The 14,507-nt window shown below is 36.0% G+C and overlaps 1 protein-coding gene and 1 long non-coding RNA gene across 2 annotated transcripts; both read right to left on the bottom strand.

The window, feature by feature from the left end:
- Positions 1-3,154: 3,154 nt before the first annotated feature.
- Positions 3,155-7,417, bottom strand: LOC148914743 (uncharacterized). Its single transcript, XR_016122500.1, has 3 exons — positions 7,297-7,417; positions 5,295-5,363; positions 3,155-3,603 (listed from the first exon to the last, which is right to left on the bottom strand). It is a non-coding gene; the product is annotated as an uncharacterized LOC148914743 (long non-coding RNA).
- A 2,298-nt stretch (positions 7,418-9,715) lies between these two features.
- On the bottom strand, positions 9,716-11,057 carry LOC103339521 (polygalacturonase inhibitor). Its single transcript, XM_008242815.2, has 2 exons — positions 10,443-11,057; positions 9,716-10,361 (listed from the first exon to the last, which is right to left on the bottom strand). Exons 1-2 carry the CDS (start codon positions 10,981-10,983, stop codon positions 9,910-9,912), a joined length of 993 nt encoding a protein of 330 aa, XP_008241037.2. The 5' UTR covers positions 10,984-11,057; the 3' UTR covers positions 9,716-9,909.
- Between the last annotated feature and the right edge of the window lie 3,450 nt (positions 11,058-14,507).

Below are 14,507 nucleotides of genomic sequence, written 5' to 3'. Positions count from 1 at the left end.
TTCGTCACGCAAAGTTGTCATTCCGCCAAAATTTTGGGATTTAGGGTTTAAGAGGAGTGAAGGGCCTGATCGATCTTGCGCGACGAACAATTAATTACTCCTTCGTGCAAGGTTCAGCTCAATAGACTTTGCTCGACAAACAGTAAAATACTTCGTCGCACAAAGTTGTCATTCCGCCCAAATTTTGGGGTTTAGGGTTTAGGAGGGTGCGAAGGGTCTGATCGATCTTGTGCGACGAACAATTAATTACTCTATCGCGCAAAGTGGTGTATCCGCCTAAACCCTAAATCCTGAACCGAATATTAGGACAACTTGCGCAACAGAGAAGTGCTCTATACGTCGCGCAAACCTCTCACAAAGTAATATTTTAATTACTTTAAGTAGTATCTAATTTTTAGTTTTATTTCTTTACTTTATGAATTATTATTTAAATATTTTAATTTATTTATGTAATTACTTAATAAACAGTATTTAATTCTTTTGTGGACTTCAAAACCTATTTTTAATGTTCACAAGTATTTTTAAAATCCTGGAAACTTATTTTAAGTAGGCGAACATATTGTAAAAACTATTTTAGTATTCCAAAAATTGATTTTTAGCCTCCAAAACCCAAAATCCATGTCTCAAATTAAAAACTCTAGCTTCTAAACTTGTTCCAACACCATTCTCAAGTCTCGAACCCTCACCAAAAGCCTACTCTAGGGCACTTGTGACTCGATTACGCTTGGATACTTACGTAACTTGACCTAATAACCGGACCTAATCCAAGTTAATTGAGTACACCTTTATGTAGACAATTATATTAAACTTATATTTTTAATTTAAACTGTATAGCCATTTTTTAATTCAGTACGCCTCTTGGAATGTGGATGAATTGTGGGTTAAATCACAAATATAGTCAACACTTTAGTTTTGAAATTGAAGTTTTTACTCTTCTTATGATACTTATGAGTCTTAGTCAGTTATAAATATGTTTTGCACGACGAAAAATTACAATTTCATCGCACAAAGATGTGTTGCGTGACGCCGAGAGTACTATCGTCGCGCAAGAATATATTTCACTACAAAATTATCGCAACTTGCGCGACGTACAGGGTTACATTCGTTGCGCGAAAAGGTGTTACGCAACGGCATTAGTCATTCGTCGCCTATGTTTTGAAACATAAATTTAATATTATTTTTTCTAGTATATCCGAACAACTTGTGCGACATGGATGATCTCTTTGCGTCGCGCAAACCTCTCGAAATATTATTTTAAAATTTTTTTTAAATTTTTTTTAAATTTCTTTTCTTTATTTGAAATAATTGTTATAAAAATTACACATGTTACCTTAATGAACTTAAGTTTCATATGAATTACGAAAAAAAATTCAAAGATTTAAGGGCCTGATTCTTGATTTTTTTTTTCAATTTCAAGATTTTCAACTCCAAAAATCCAAAACCCTAATTATTATATTCATAAAGACCACTAAAAATCAAATAGACAGATTCAAATTTGTTTTCAAATTTAGGTATATATCTAAATTTTAATCTATATATTATATGACTTATTTTAATTTGTGATTGCCAATTTTGTGTGCAACTTGATTTTAATTTGTGATTGCCATATTTACACAACGTGTTGTTACACCTCCTACAATGACAACGAATTCTAGTTGCACCTGGGTTGTGTGTAGTGAAAACTCAAGAAAATCCTCGATTTCATCCAAATATTCGTATACGCATCTATTCGGGTTCTGTATCCACCTCCTGTCATAATTCCTGGAACCACAATCACAACAACTTCATACGAAGTCATAATGTTACCTTATGCCTCCGGTAAGGGCCCTATCCCATTCGGGAATGCATAGTCATGCCAAGTAATGTACGACTTCATGAAATTAAATTTTGACGTGGATGAATTTCGACAGCATCTCGATATAGTTCTTGAGGTGTATCGTAGGTATAAATACCTACGTACCACCCGAAGAACGTATAGAGATTACACCGAAATCTCCACAATCGAAACCTAATCATGTAGCCGTACATTACGTGACATAACTATGCATTCCCAAACTGTCCAAATAATGAGACAATTCAAGAATTAATTGGACCGCAGTCATGCTTTACGCATCCATGCACGAAATCCAACTAATCTCGAACGGGAAACTAAGTGTTACTAAAAATAAAAATAAAAATACGAAGTTAATTTCAATTAACTTCGTACATCACAACACATTGTGCTACGTCACGCACAATTTAACAACATAATATAAATATAATTTCACAAAAAAAATATAAACATAACAAACTAAGTTTAACATAATGTAATTAATTTAATATTTTTAAAATATAAAACGAATAAAATACCTTCTCAATCATTCTCCACCAATCGCTAATTACAAATATCTCTAACGAGAATGAAATTAATAGCGTTAGTATGAATTTACATTAATACTTTTAAACTAACGACAAAAAATACTTACCCAATGAATGTACTGAATTCCCAGCAGAGGCAACGGCAGAGAGAGGCAAAGAAAGGCAGAATGTTTTTGCATTTTGCCTCTGCAATGGCAAAATCCAGATATGAAGAAGAAGGATTTTGCCTGACAAACCCATTCATTCGTCAAAAAAATATATCGTCGCGCAAAACCACTTTTTTGTCGCAAAAGTGGTCCATTCGTCGCACAAAATAACTTTTTCGTCGAGCAAGAACGTGTCGACATCACACTTTTTGGTCGCACAAAATTTACGCCAATTCTTAATGTCGTCGCGCAAAAGCAAATTTCCATCGCACATGAATGTGCCGACATCAAACTTTACACGACACATTATAAGAAAATTCAGGAAATATTCCAAGATGGTTTTGTGGCAATGACAATACATGGCATATGAATTTCGAATCATACCATTATAAGAAAATGAAGTTGTAATTTTTTTAAAAAGATTTTTTTAAAACAGGGGGGATAGGGAAGAAATAAAAGGATTTATTTGAGCATGCCTGTAGCACCAGTAACCAATAGTCACAAGCTCCTTCTCCATGCTCAAGAAGCTCCACATGTATTTCATAAGCTTCCAAAAGAAGGCAATAGTGAACAGAACAACCAAGATTTTCTGAAAAAGAATAATATTCTCCATTTTCTCAAAAACCGACAGTTGCAACAAACAATTCCTGTTAAAATCAAGACAGTCCAATCCTATGTTTTTATATAGGTGTAAGAGTACCATGATTGAAACACAGAATCTACAGGGCACTTCCAGAACAAGGCAATCAGATGCCAAAACAAAGTCCACAAGATACTTAGAAATACATAACATATCAAATTATTCCAAAGAACAGAACCAAACCCTCTGTTTGGTCTCCTCCTAAACCAAGGAATACAAAAAATTAAATAAAATAACAATCTCAAATCCATGCTTGTTGAAGAATTCATCTCAACATAACAACAATTTTAGTGATCTCATAACAACAACAACACAAAACTTGAAATTCTTCTCTTCATCCACATTTTCATTCAAGGCAACCACACAAAGAAAATAATACTGGAAAGGAAGTAAATTTTGAAAGAATGACCATACCAGCAGCACCAGTGACAAGAACTCGAACTGGATCTTTCTCCATTGCTGCAGAGTGTGGTTTTGGATAGAGAAAATCATCACAAAGGTAAAAACTAGTCAATAATTTCCACAAATTACAGAAGAAAATGTTTGGGCCAAAATATGCAGGCCCAGTGAAAATGCCCAAAATCTGCATAAAAATACGACAACGACATTGGGCTTCGGAAATCTGGAGAATCAGCCCATAACTCCAAAAAAACCCAAATTGGGCTTGGCATGGTCAAGTAAAGAGAGATGATCCAAAAAGAAACAAACCCACGTGATCTCCTGACTTGGAAAAGTCAGCAATTTCAACTGAGATTGATAAATAGTTAATAAGGGCAGGTATAAAAGAAGGACATCTCTGAAATCTTTTCCATCAGCACATCAAAATCCCTTTTATATACTCAAAGAAAATTCAACTCTAAAGAAAGGCACCATTTTCAAGAGATAAGCAGACTGTGCTTTTGAGATAAAAAGAAAGTAAGGAGTTGTTCAAGCGGAAAATCAAACTAACCATCACAGTTTGAAACTGTTACAAGAGCAGTTAAATTGGAAGAAGGGTTAGGTTTCCTTTCAAGAAATACAGGGAAGTGATTGCCTTAGGAACGGACTATTGAGAGTCTATCTGCCAGAATTGATAAAACTCCATTTTCCTTTGCATTTAAAAATGAAAAATCTTTAGAGAATTTTTGCCGCCCATTATTAAAAGAATTAGAAACCTCATTCCAAAACATTTCTTATAAATATAGGAGAGGGTAAACAGAGCAAAGACAATCAGACAATCAAACAACCAAAAAAATCAATCAAAGACAAAAACTCAAAATGATCACTTGATCTCAAGGAACCTTCAAACAAACTGAAACAACCAAAAGCTCATTGAGCCACAAGAAAGAAGCCAGCTACAAATCAAAACTTCCAGTTTTAGACTTAGAGAAATATGTCATTCAAAACGAGATTCCTCTCGTTTCAAATTTAGTTCAGCAAACGCCAAATCAAGTAAGTCTGGGTTTTTTACAAATATAAAAACCTCAACAAATTTATGGAGAGCCCTAATCAAGCGTCAAAAGTACCATAGTGTAGTTCCTCGGTAATCCTCAAGTCCGACCATACTTAAAGAAACCGCACTGCTCAAAAAGCCTTCCGGGCTTGAAGTAGATTAAAGCCCTACCAAACTCGAGCGTTGGTATCGATTTGACTAAAGCTCGAAGTTGTTGAGTCCCGATCAGCCATACCCAATTCAGCTAGGATCGAAGCATCTATCCAGCAGATGGAATTTCAGCCTTCTTTTTGTTTTTCTAGAGTTGGTTTTTCCCTTTTGAGTTTTGTAAAATGCAGTTCTACCAAAAAAATAGTTCGTTTTCTTATCATTTATTCTGGTCACAACTACCAACCTTGTACTGTGAAAAATTGTGAAGTCCTCACCAGTCTGAGGCAAGAAAAGAACTTATTTGAGAGATATTCCTCACCCAAATTCACAATCATTTGTTTTAGAAGTCAATAACTTGGGGCGCAAGTTATCTATTTCAAAGTCTGCTAGGATTTCTCATTGCTAACAGTGGCACGTTCGCATACTAAAAGAAAGTTGACATGTTGACCAGTCAATGGCTTTCAGGGTAATGGGGAACTTTACCCTACCATCACATGAACAAACATCAAACGGGTGAACAGAAAATAAATAAATAATCATAGCAAATGAATAAGAAAAGTAGAAATACCATCTGTAACATATCCAAAAGGAGAAAACAGTCTCTTGGGTTGTTCATTATTAGTGAACGATGATAATCCTAAGCAATAAACCCAAGAATCAAAACAAGCGGTTTAAACAAAAAAAAAAACCCTAAAAATAGATTTGAGAGAAAGAAAGGGAAAGAGAGAATATCTGTCTGCGAAGAGTGCTAGCTCAATCTTTTGGCCATCTCTGTGTCAACCCAAATTCCAGATATCTGCTTTTTCTTTGAGCATGAAATGTGAAGAAGCAGATTTAACGAGCCAAGTAGTGACAACGAACTAGAGAGAGACAACGATCTAGCAGAAGACAGAAAAATACATAGTAAGATTAGAGAAATTGCAATAAATTGAAACCCTAACTGAAATAATCTCACCTGGAGGACGATGCCGACAATGCCAACTGAGATTGATAAATAGTTAATAAGGGCAGGTATAAAAGAAGGACATCTCTGAAATCTATGCCATCAGTAGATCAAAATCCCTTTTATATACTCAGAGAAAATTCAACTCCAAAGAAAGGCACCATTTTCAAGAGATAAGCAGACTGTGCTTTTGAGATAAAAAGAAAGTAAGGAGTTGTTCAAGCAGAAAATCAAACTAACCATCACAATTTGAAACTCTTACAAGAGCAGTTAAATTGGAAGAAGGGTTAGGTTTCCTTTCAAGAAATACAGGGAAGTGATTGCCTTAGGAACTAACTATTGAGAGCCTATCTGCCAGAATTGATAAAACCCCATTTTCCTTTGCATTTAAAAATGAAAAATCTTTAGAGAATTTTTGCCGCCCATTATTAAAAGAATTAGAAACCCCATTCCAAAACATTTCTTATAAATATAGGAGAGGGTGAACAGAGCAAAGACAATTAGACAATCAAACAACCAAAAAGATCAATCAAAGACAAAAACTCAAAATGATCACTTGATCTCAAGGAACCTTCAAACAAACTGAAACAACCAAAAGCTCATTGAGCCACAAGAAAGAAGCCAGCTACAAATCAAAACTTCCAGTTTTAGACTTAGAGAAATAAGTCATTCAAAACGAGATTCCTCTCATTACAAATTTGGTTCAGCAAAAGCCAAATCAAGCAAAGTCTGGGTTTTTTACAAATATGAAAACCTCAACAAATTTATGGAGAGCCTAATCAAGCGAACAGGTACCATAGTGCGGTTCCGGCTCAATAATCCTCAAGTCCAGCCACTTTTGCCCTCTTTCAGATTAAAGAAACCGCCGCCTTACTCAAAAGCCTTCGAGCTTGAAGTAGATTAAAGCCCTACCAAACTCGAGCGTTGGTATTGATTTACAGCTAAAGCTTAGCAGTTGAAGTTGTTGATGTCCAATCCCAGGCATACCCAGTTCAACTAGGATCAGAAGCATCTATCCAAACAGAAATGGAATTTCAGCCTTCTTTTTGTCTTTCTAGAGTTGGTTTTTCCCTTTTGAGTTTTGTAAAAGCAGTTCTACCTAAAAAACAATTCGTTTTCTTATCATTTATTATGGCCACAACTACCAACCTTGTACTGTGAAAAATTGTGAAGTCTTCACTAGTCTGAGGCAAGAAAAGAACTTATTTGGGAGATATTCCTCACCCAAATTCACAATCATTTGTTTTAGAAATCAATAACTTGGGGCGCAAGTTATCTATTTCAAAGTCTGCTAGGATTTCTCATTGCTAGCAGTAGCACGCTCGCACACTAAAGGAAAATTGACCTGTTGACCAGTCAATGGTTTTCAGGGCAATGAGGAACTTTACTCTACCATCACATGAACAAACATCAAACGGGTGAACAGAAAATAAATAAATAACCAGAGCAAACTAATAAGAAAAGTAGAAATATCATCTGTAACATATCCAAAAGGAGAAAACAGTCTCTTGTGTTCTTCATTATTAGTGAACGATGATAATCCTAAGCAACAAACCCAAGAATCAAAACAAGCGGTTTAAACAAAATAAAAATAGATTTGAGAGAAAGAAAGGGAAAGAGAGAATACTGCTGACGAAGAGCTACGAGCTCAATCTTTTGGCCATCTCTGTGTCAACCCAAATCCCAGATATCTGCTTTTTCTTTGAGCATGAAATGTGAAGAAGCAGATATAACGAGCCAACGAGTGACAACGAACTAGAGAAAGACAACGATCTAGCAAAAGACAGAAAAATACATAGTAAGATTAGAGAAATTACCCAATAAATTGAAACCCTAACTGAAATAATCTCACCTGGAGGACGATGCCGACGAGAAAGAGGACCCTATTGAGGAAGAGGATGCCGATGACGAAGGTTAATGAAGGGACTCTAATGGCTTTTCTTGACAACGAGGAGGATGCCTATGGCTCTCTCTTTTAAGGTTTAGGAGAAGATGATAGTAGAGATGGAGGACAGAGAAGATGGCGGCATAGATGGAAGATAGAGAAGATGGCGGCAGAGAAGAAATCGATGAAAAAGAGAGATGCTGAAGGTGAGAGGGATGAGAGAGTTAATATGACTATGGGTATCGCGAGAGAGAAGAGGGGGAGTTTAATTTTTGGCAAAAAACATACGATAAGGAGTCTAAAATATTTGTGAGGGAGAGAAATATTTAGCTAAAAATCACTGTAGCGGTCAATCATGTTTTTGGCGTTAGTGCTAAATGTTCCGCTTACTTTTTTTTTTTTTTTTGGAAAACCATTTTATGCATCAGTATATTTATATCATATATGCTAAATATAATCAACAGGATTGGTAGGAAAAACCAAAATTTTGTGCTGATGTCTTTATACGCTTTTAGTCTTATTATTTATAAAACCGATGCCTAATATACTAAAGCATCGGTTTTCAGATTTGTCAATGTCTATATGGTGTTGTGTAAAGTAAAATTTGGTATAGTGTCGTCTCTCTCTCTCTCCTCCCGCTCCCATCTCTTTCTCTCTCCTCCTCCCTCTCTTGTCTCTATCTCTCCTCCCTCTCCCATCTCTCTTTATCCTCCCTCTCTCATTTTCTTTTGTTAATTTCGATTTAGGAATTTTAATTTGGGAATCTAGGTTTCTGATTTTCACATTTTAATTTCAATTTTTATAGATCTTAAAAATAGTTTGGATTTCAATACCAAACAAGTTTTTAGATCTTAAAATCATTATTTGAAAACTCATGTTTTTAAAAAGAATCATAGTTTTTGAATTTACTTTTATGAATAGGATACCAAACAGGGCCTAAGGTTTTTGTAATTTTTTTTTTTTCCCTAGCTGATGATGGCATAGGAGGAATGGCCTAGGCAAGGTTGTGCTGTGTTAATTTGTTTCTCTGCTTGTTTCGGCTTTGGTCCACCTCTCATCCGTAAGAACAAGTTAGGAAAAAAAACGATAGCTAAAGAAGAGGAGATAAATCATTGACTATTTAGTCAAGTGATTTTTATAGGGGTGTATCCAATTCATACTTATAAAGACTTTTTTTAAGTGAGTGACTTTCATAGAGTTGACAAATTCTTAAATACTTTCATAGAATTGATAAAAGTCACTAGTAAAATGGCAAGACTTTTGCTCTTAACAATTAGCCTTAAAAATATGGAAAAGTCATTCATTTAATAAGCTTTTTAAAGTCATTAACTTTTTGAATACAACCAAACTTTTGAATACTTTTTAAAAGTCATAACTGGATACCACTAGACTTTTATATACTCTTTAAAAGTGTAAATTGAATATCTCCAGACTTTTAAACTCTATAAAAGTCATTAAAAGTTTGAATTAGATACACCCCCCTACTTTGTGGGAAGAAATTTTATATTCAATCACATCGTGTGGATAAAAGTTTAAGCTTATGCGTGTCTACGTAGAACCCAAAAAAAAAAAAGGAAATTGAAAATAACAAATTAACAACAAAAAGGCCTTTTCTTTTTGTGGAGGCCAATGACTTAAGAAACTTGAAATTAATGGAGCAGCGCCAAATGGCTCTCTGCCAAACCCATTGCATTTACAATCATTAACCCCTATTGTTAATTTTATTTTTTCTTTGTTTTTCTTCGTCTTTGCCAAATCTAGATCCTTGGTTTTCTTAGTTTTGCTCAATTCGTCAAACTTTCAATCCAATTCTTTGGTTAGAGAAAAAAACTTTCAGGTTTGGATTCTTTGGCATTAGGCTTTGGGTCAAAATCAATTCATGTTGCTCTACTTTTGCTTGGTTAAAGCTATGTTGTATGTATGACTGCATTTCAAATGATTGTTGGGAGAATTTTATTTCTTTGCTTCCATGAGTTGAAATTATTGGTGATCTATGTTTGCTTTATTATGCAGTTTTGACGTCTAAACCCTAGATACCAAAGCTAATTGGCAAATTCAATGTAATGTGCTTTAACTCACTGTCCAAGCCAGATTCTAGTGGCATTGAAATTCTAGTATATAGGGCTGCCCTATGTCGTGGTCTCACCCAAGAATTACTCTCTTTTCATTTTGAGCAAGTGATTTGTTGGCACACAAATCTTATTAATTCCTTACTACTTGGTTACAAAAAGCTGTAGCCTGTTTAGCATTAGTATAGATTATTGCATGAAGCCCTTATTTTATCAAACAGAAGTATATAACTGCAAAGTGGTAATGAAATTGCTGGCCAAATTTAATCTTCCAAGGCCGGGGGAATTACTTGCAGCTTGGGAGTGGAGCACCGCACAAGCAGCGGTTATGGAAATACGTCGAGGAGTCAAAGCTCTGCAACTTCCCACCCACTGGAATCTGACCACACAACCTGTTGTAGCTCACGTTCAGGTACTGCAAATCATTTTGGGTCAGCCCCACCGGAATACTGCCTGTGATCTTGTTGTGGTTGAGATCCAAGGAAGTCAAGCTCTTCGAAAACTTCACCTTTGACAGATCAAATTCCAGCAAGTTCCTCGACAGATCCACAATCTGGGTTGTCTTGTTCAATCCGAAGAGCATGTATGCATCACCTTCGAGCTTGTTCCGGGAGAAGTCTATGGTGCCGAAGTCCAGTTTGGCTAATGAGGTTGGTATCTTGCCTGAGAGCTGGTTGTGGGAGAGATAGAGAGCTGAAAAACTGCCATGGAATTCTCCGAATGACTTCGGAATAGGACCTGTAAGCAAGCAAGGATTTAAATATGGATGTTAACGGAAAATCGACATCAAGATTAATTATACGAAAATTTAGAACCAACCTGTGAGCTTGTTACGGTCTAGATGAAGAACGTCGAGGTTTGGAAGCTGAGAAAGTGAGCTGGGGATGGAGCCTGTGAGGTTATTGAATGAGAGGTCAAGAAAGGTGAGGTTCTTCAGTTGGCTGAGGAAGTCAGGGACAGAGCCGGAGATGCTGGTCCAGCTGAGGTCCAGTTCATTGAGGCTCTTGAGCTTGGCAATGGAGGGTTGGATTGGGCCAGTGAGATTGGGTTGCTTGTGGAACTGAAGGAATTCAAGATATGGCAAGTCGCCGACTTGGGGCGGGATTTGACCGGAGAGTCCGCCGGAGAAGAGGGTGAGGGAGTTGACGCGGTTTGTGGTGGAGTCACAGGTGACAGAGTACCAGTCACAGCAGTCTCTCTCTGGCATCCATGAGGACAAGATGTAGGGGTTGTTGAAGGCTTTCTTGATTTGTAGGAGGACTTTCTTGTCTTTCGGGTTGCAGAGCTCGGAGAGAGCTGGGTTTAGGATGGTGGAGAAGGGTAGGGTCAAGCAGAGGAGGGTGGAGAGCTTGAGGTCCATTCTTTGGGTTTTGGATTGAGAAATGTGATTGTGGTTCAATTAAGTGTTGGATATTTGTAGGTATTGCATTGTGCTGATAAGTTATAATATTGACGAAAGGTTTTGGAGTTTGGTCACGTAGTCTAGGCCTTATAGGAGGCATTAATGGATATCACAGTAAGTACCATGCCTTGCCCCATGTAGTACATTCAAACATGTGTAATCCCAATGGAACATGGTTTGAATGGCCAATTTAATAGAGTCTCTCTCATTTGCTAAAGGCTCGATTCAGCGTAATATCCTCACGTAATGTTACCAATTCACTTATATATAACTACAATTAAAAAAATAAAAATGTGGAATCCATTGGAACATGATTTGGGTGGCCGCCAAAACTAAGGGCCTCATATATATGGTCAAGACAGTGGCTGCAACTTATGTGGTGCTGAGAACTTCAACAAGTCAGAAATGAGGGCTCTCACTTTAATGTTTATATGTTGTGCGCTGAGATCTGGCTAATTCAATTCATTGTATCTCTCTAAATCTCAGATAATTTAAGTAAAAAATTCTAATGTTTTTAAAGGTAAAATTATCCTATTTATGTTCTTTTTCTTTTCACAGTGGTGCTCTTGGAGAAAGAGAGATAAGGACGAAATGAATTTTCGTACCTTTAAAAAACGAAAACGTTGAAATTAAAAACAACATTTTATCATTTTCAATTTTTGTTCACAAAGTTGGATTTGTTTTCAGAAAATATTTTGTGAGGGAAAACGAAAACGATCCACTAAACATGTATTTGCCTAAAAACAGGAAACATAAACAGAAAATGGGCTCTAAAAACATTACCAAACGGCCCTTAACTTTTGTTTTCAGCCTAAAATAATTTACTGCTCCCACAGAGCCACATCATAATGAATGAACAATATGGTCATTTTATATGAAAGAACAAGTCAATAGTTCCAAGTAGGGATCGTATGGCCCAACCCGAAATTTTTCAGTTCAAGCTAGGCTTTTATTGGTTTTTTAATTTTTCTTGCCGAGCCAAGGGTTCAAAGGGATCAGCCCAGGCTCGCACATCGGGCCAAGCTTAGGCCGAGCTTTCCATATCAGGCTGGTTTACCCACAGGCCTAGACAGCTAGCCCATTGCTTCTTATGTATTGCCTCATTTTCATCCCAAACATTTACGTAAATTGAGTGATATAAAAATAAATTAAAGTCACTCAATTTACTAAAATTTACAATGTAAATATGGAAGTACCCCCATTTGGATTCAATTAAAAATACTAGAAAATTAAATTCCCAACAAATCAAAATGTCAAAATCCAATTCAATATAAGATACAGTTTATATACCAATATTGGAACCTCAATAAGTCAATGTATACTTCATATTAAAATCTCATAAAATCTTGTTTGATTACTTAAGCCGGGGTTTATATTCCTTACATCTAAAGTGATTCATATAACTATGTTGAATTCTATTCAATCTGTACAACACCATCATAACAATAACAGGGTCATTTTATATGACAGAACAAGTTAATAGTTGCAAGAGCACATGGGCCTAACTTCGAGTTCTCAAGTGAGCAGAGAGACTGTACTGAGGGTTATAATGAGAGAGTCGTTAATAGCTCTCAAATCGATTGCAGAGCTATTGTTATGAAGAAAGAAATTACTAATCATCCAACAAAGCCCTTCTGTTTACTCCCTCAGCTCAAACTAATTGTCTTTGGACACCAATTTACCATTTTACAATCTACTCTCTCCACATTTAAATCTAGAAGACTACAAAGGATGACTTAATTAATCACCCTCTGATGATTGGAAGGATGAAACGGTAAGGTTTTTGTCTCTTTTTTCTAGCTGATGATGGCATAGGAGGAATGGCCAAGGCAGGTTGTGCTGTGTTAGCTTGTTTCTCTGCTTGTTTCAGCTTCTGTCCACCTCTCAACCGAAAGAACAAGTTAGGGAAAAAAAATGATAGCTAAAGAAGAGGAGATAAATCATTGACTATTTAGTCAAGTGATATTTATTCTCTACTTTGTCGGAAGAAATTTTATATTCAATCGCATTGGATGGATGACAGTTTAAACATATGCGTGTCTACGTAGACCCAAAAAAAGAAAAGAAATTGAAAATAACAAATTATTAAAAACAAAAAAGGATTTTTTCTTTTTGTGGAGGCCAATGACTTAAGAAACTTGAAATTAATGGAGCAGCGCTCATGGCTCTCTGCCAAACCCATGCGTGCATAATTGCATTTACAAGCATTAACCCTTATTGTTAATATTGTTTTTCTTCGTTTTTCTTCGCTCTTTGCCAAATCTAGATCTTCGGTTTTCTTAGTTTTGCTCAATGTCGTCAAACTTTCAATCCAATTCTTTGGTTAGAGAAGAAAACTTTCAGGTTTGGATTCTTTCGCATTATGGGTTTGGATCAAATGATTTCATATTGCTATACTTTGTTTGGTTAAAGCTGTATATTCTATGCATGCATGACTGCATTTTAAAGCTTTTTCAACTTTTGAATTGGTTCCTAAGATTGTTGGGCAATCAAACAGAGAATTTTATTTCTTTGTTTCTGTGAGTTGAAATTGGTTATCTATATATTATGTTTGCTTTATTATGTATTGTTGACCTCTGAACTTAGATAGATGCTACATTTTTATTTCTTCATGGTCAGCCTGAAGCCATAAATGCTATAACTAACTGTCCAAGCCACTTTTTAGTGCTAGAAAAATTCTAGTATAGGGCTACATACCCTATGCCGCAATCTCATCCAAGAATTACTCCTAGCGCGACCGGTGCAAAATCCGACTCAAGTACATTTTGCGACCACTTATAAACTAAATAAAGTGTTCTATTGGAAGTGCGGAAAGCATTCTTTATTTTTTCAAATGAAAGGAGGTTATTATTCTTTATTTTGCAAATTCTCTAACATTAAAGTAATGAATCGCTTGATTATAGATATGATATGGTACTAATAGAACACTTTACTATAAGTTGCGCAGCTATCTAATTCTTTTCTAGCTACCAAAGATTCGTGAAGGACAAATAATGACTTCCTGATGGCAACAAGTGCTGCAGACTTATATTGCCAGTTAAAAGTGGCCTCTTTATTTCTTCTAGCAGTCTAGCTTTACGGGTCCATCGAACCTTTCACTGTTCTTTTTCTTTTTTAAGGAAAAACAAAAAGCAGCAGAAGATGAAGGTATTGCTCAGACTCTTCTGAACAAAGCATTAGAGGTTCAGCACAATATGCTTCAAGTTAATAACGAAGTGTCTTAGCTGCGGTCGTGGAGCTAGCTTTATTTCTCGTGGGGACAACGATATAAATTTATTACATTGAGGGCAACAATAGGAAAAAAACTTCCCTATACCGAGATACCATCCCTGGCCAAAGTGAGGCTCCGCCCCTGCTTAGATGAATTACGTTATCTCCAGACCTAACCTAACCAAGAAACAATTCTTGTATATATAACATATTTCTCACAAAAACCGGTCTCTTTTGATCATGGGACGGGGTTATTATGAGAATGATGTTGT

The sequence above is a fragment of the Prunus mume genome, linkage group LG8 (genome assembly GCF_029339155.1).
Source record: "Prunus mume cultivar Tortuosa linkage group LG8, ASM2933915v1, whole genome shotgun sequence".
In the NCBI taxonomy this organism is placed as follows: Eukaryota; Viridiplantae; Streptophyta; class Magnoliopsida; order Rosales; family Rosaceae; genus Prunus; species Prunus mume.
Note: the sequence above shows the minus strand (reverse complement) of the source record. Positions and strands in the feature narration are given on the sequence as shown.

Coding starts and splice junctions, on each gene's coding strand:
- LOC103339521 (XM_008242815.2), bottom strand. CDS start 10,983: ATGGACCTCAAGCTCTCCACCCTCCTCTGCTTGACCCTACCCTTCTCC. Junction 10,362..10,442: donor AGACCGTAACAAGCTCACAG/GTTGGTTCTAAA, acceptor GCTTGCTTACAG/GTCCTATTCCGAAGTCATTC.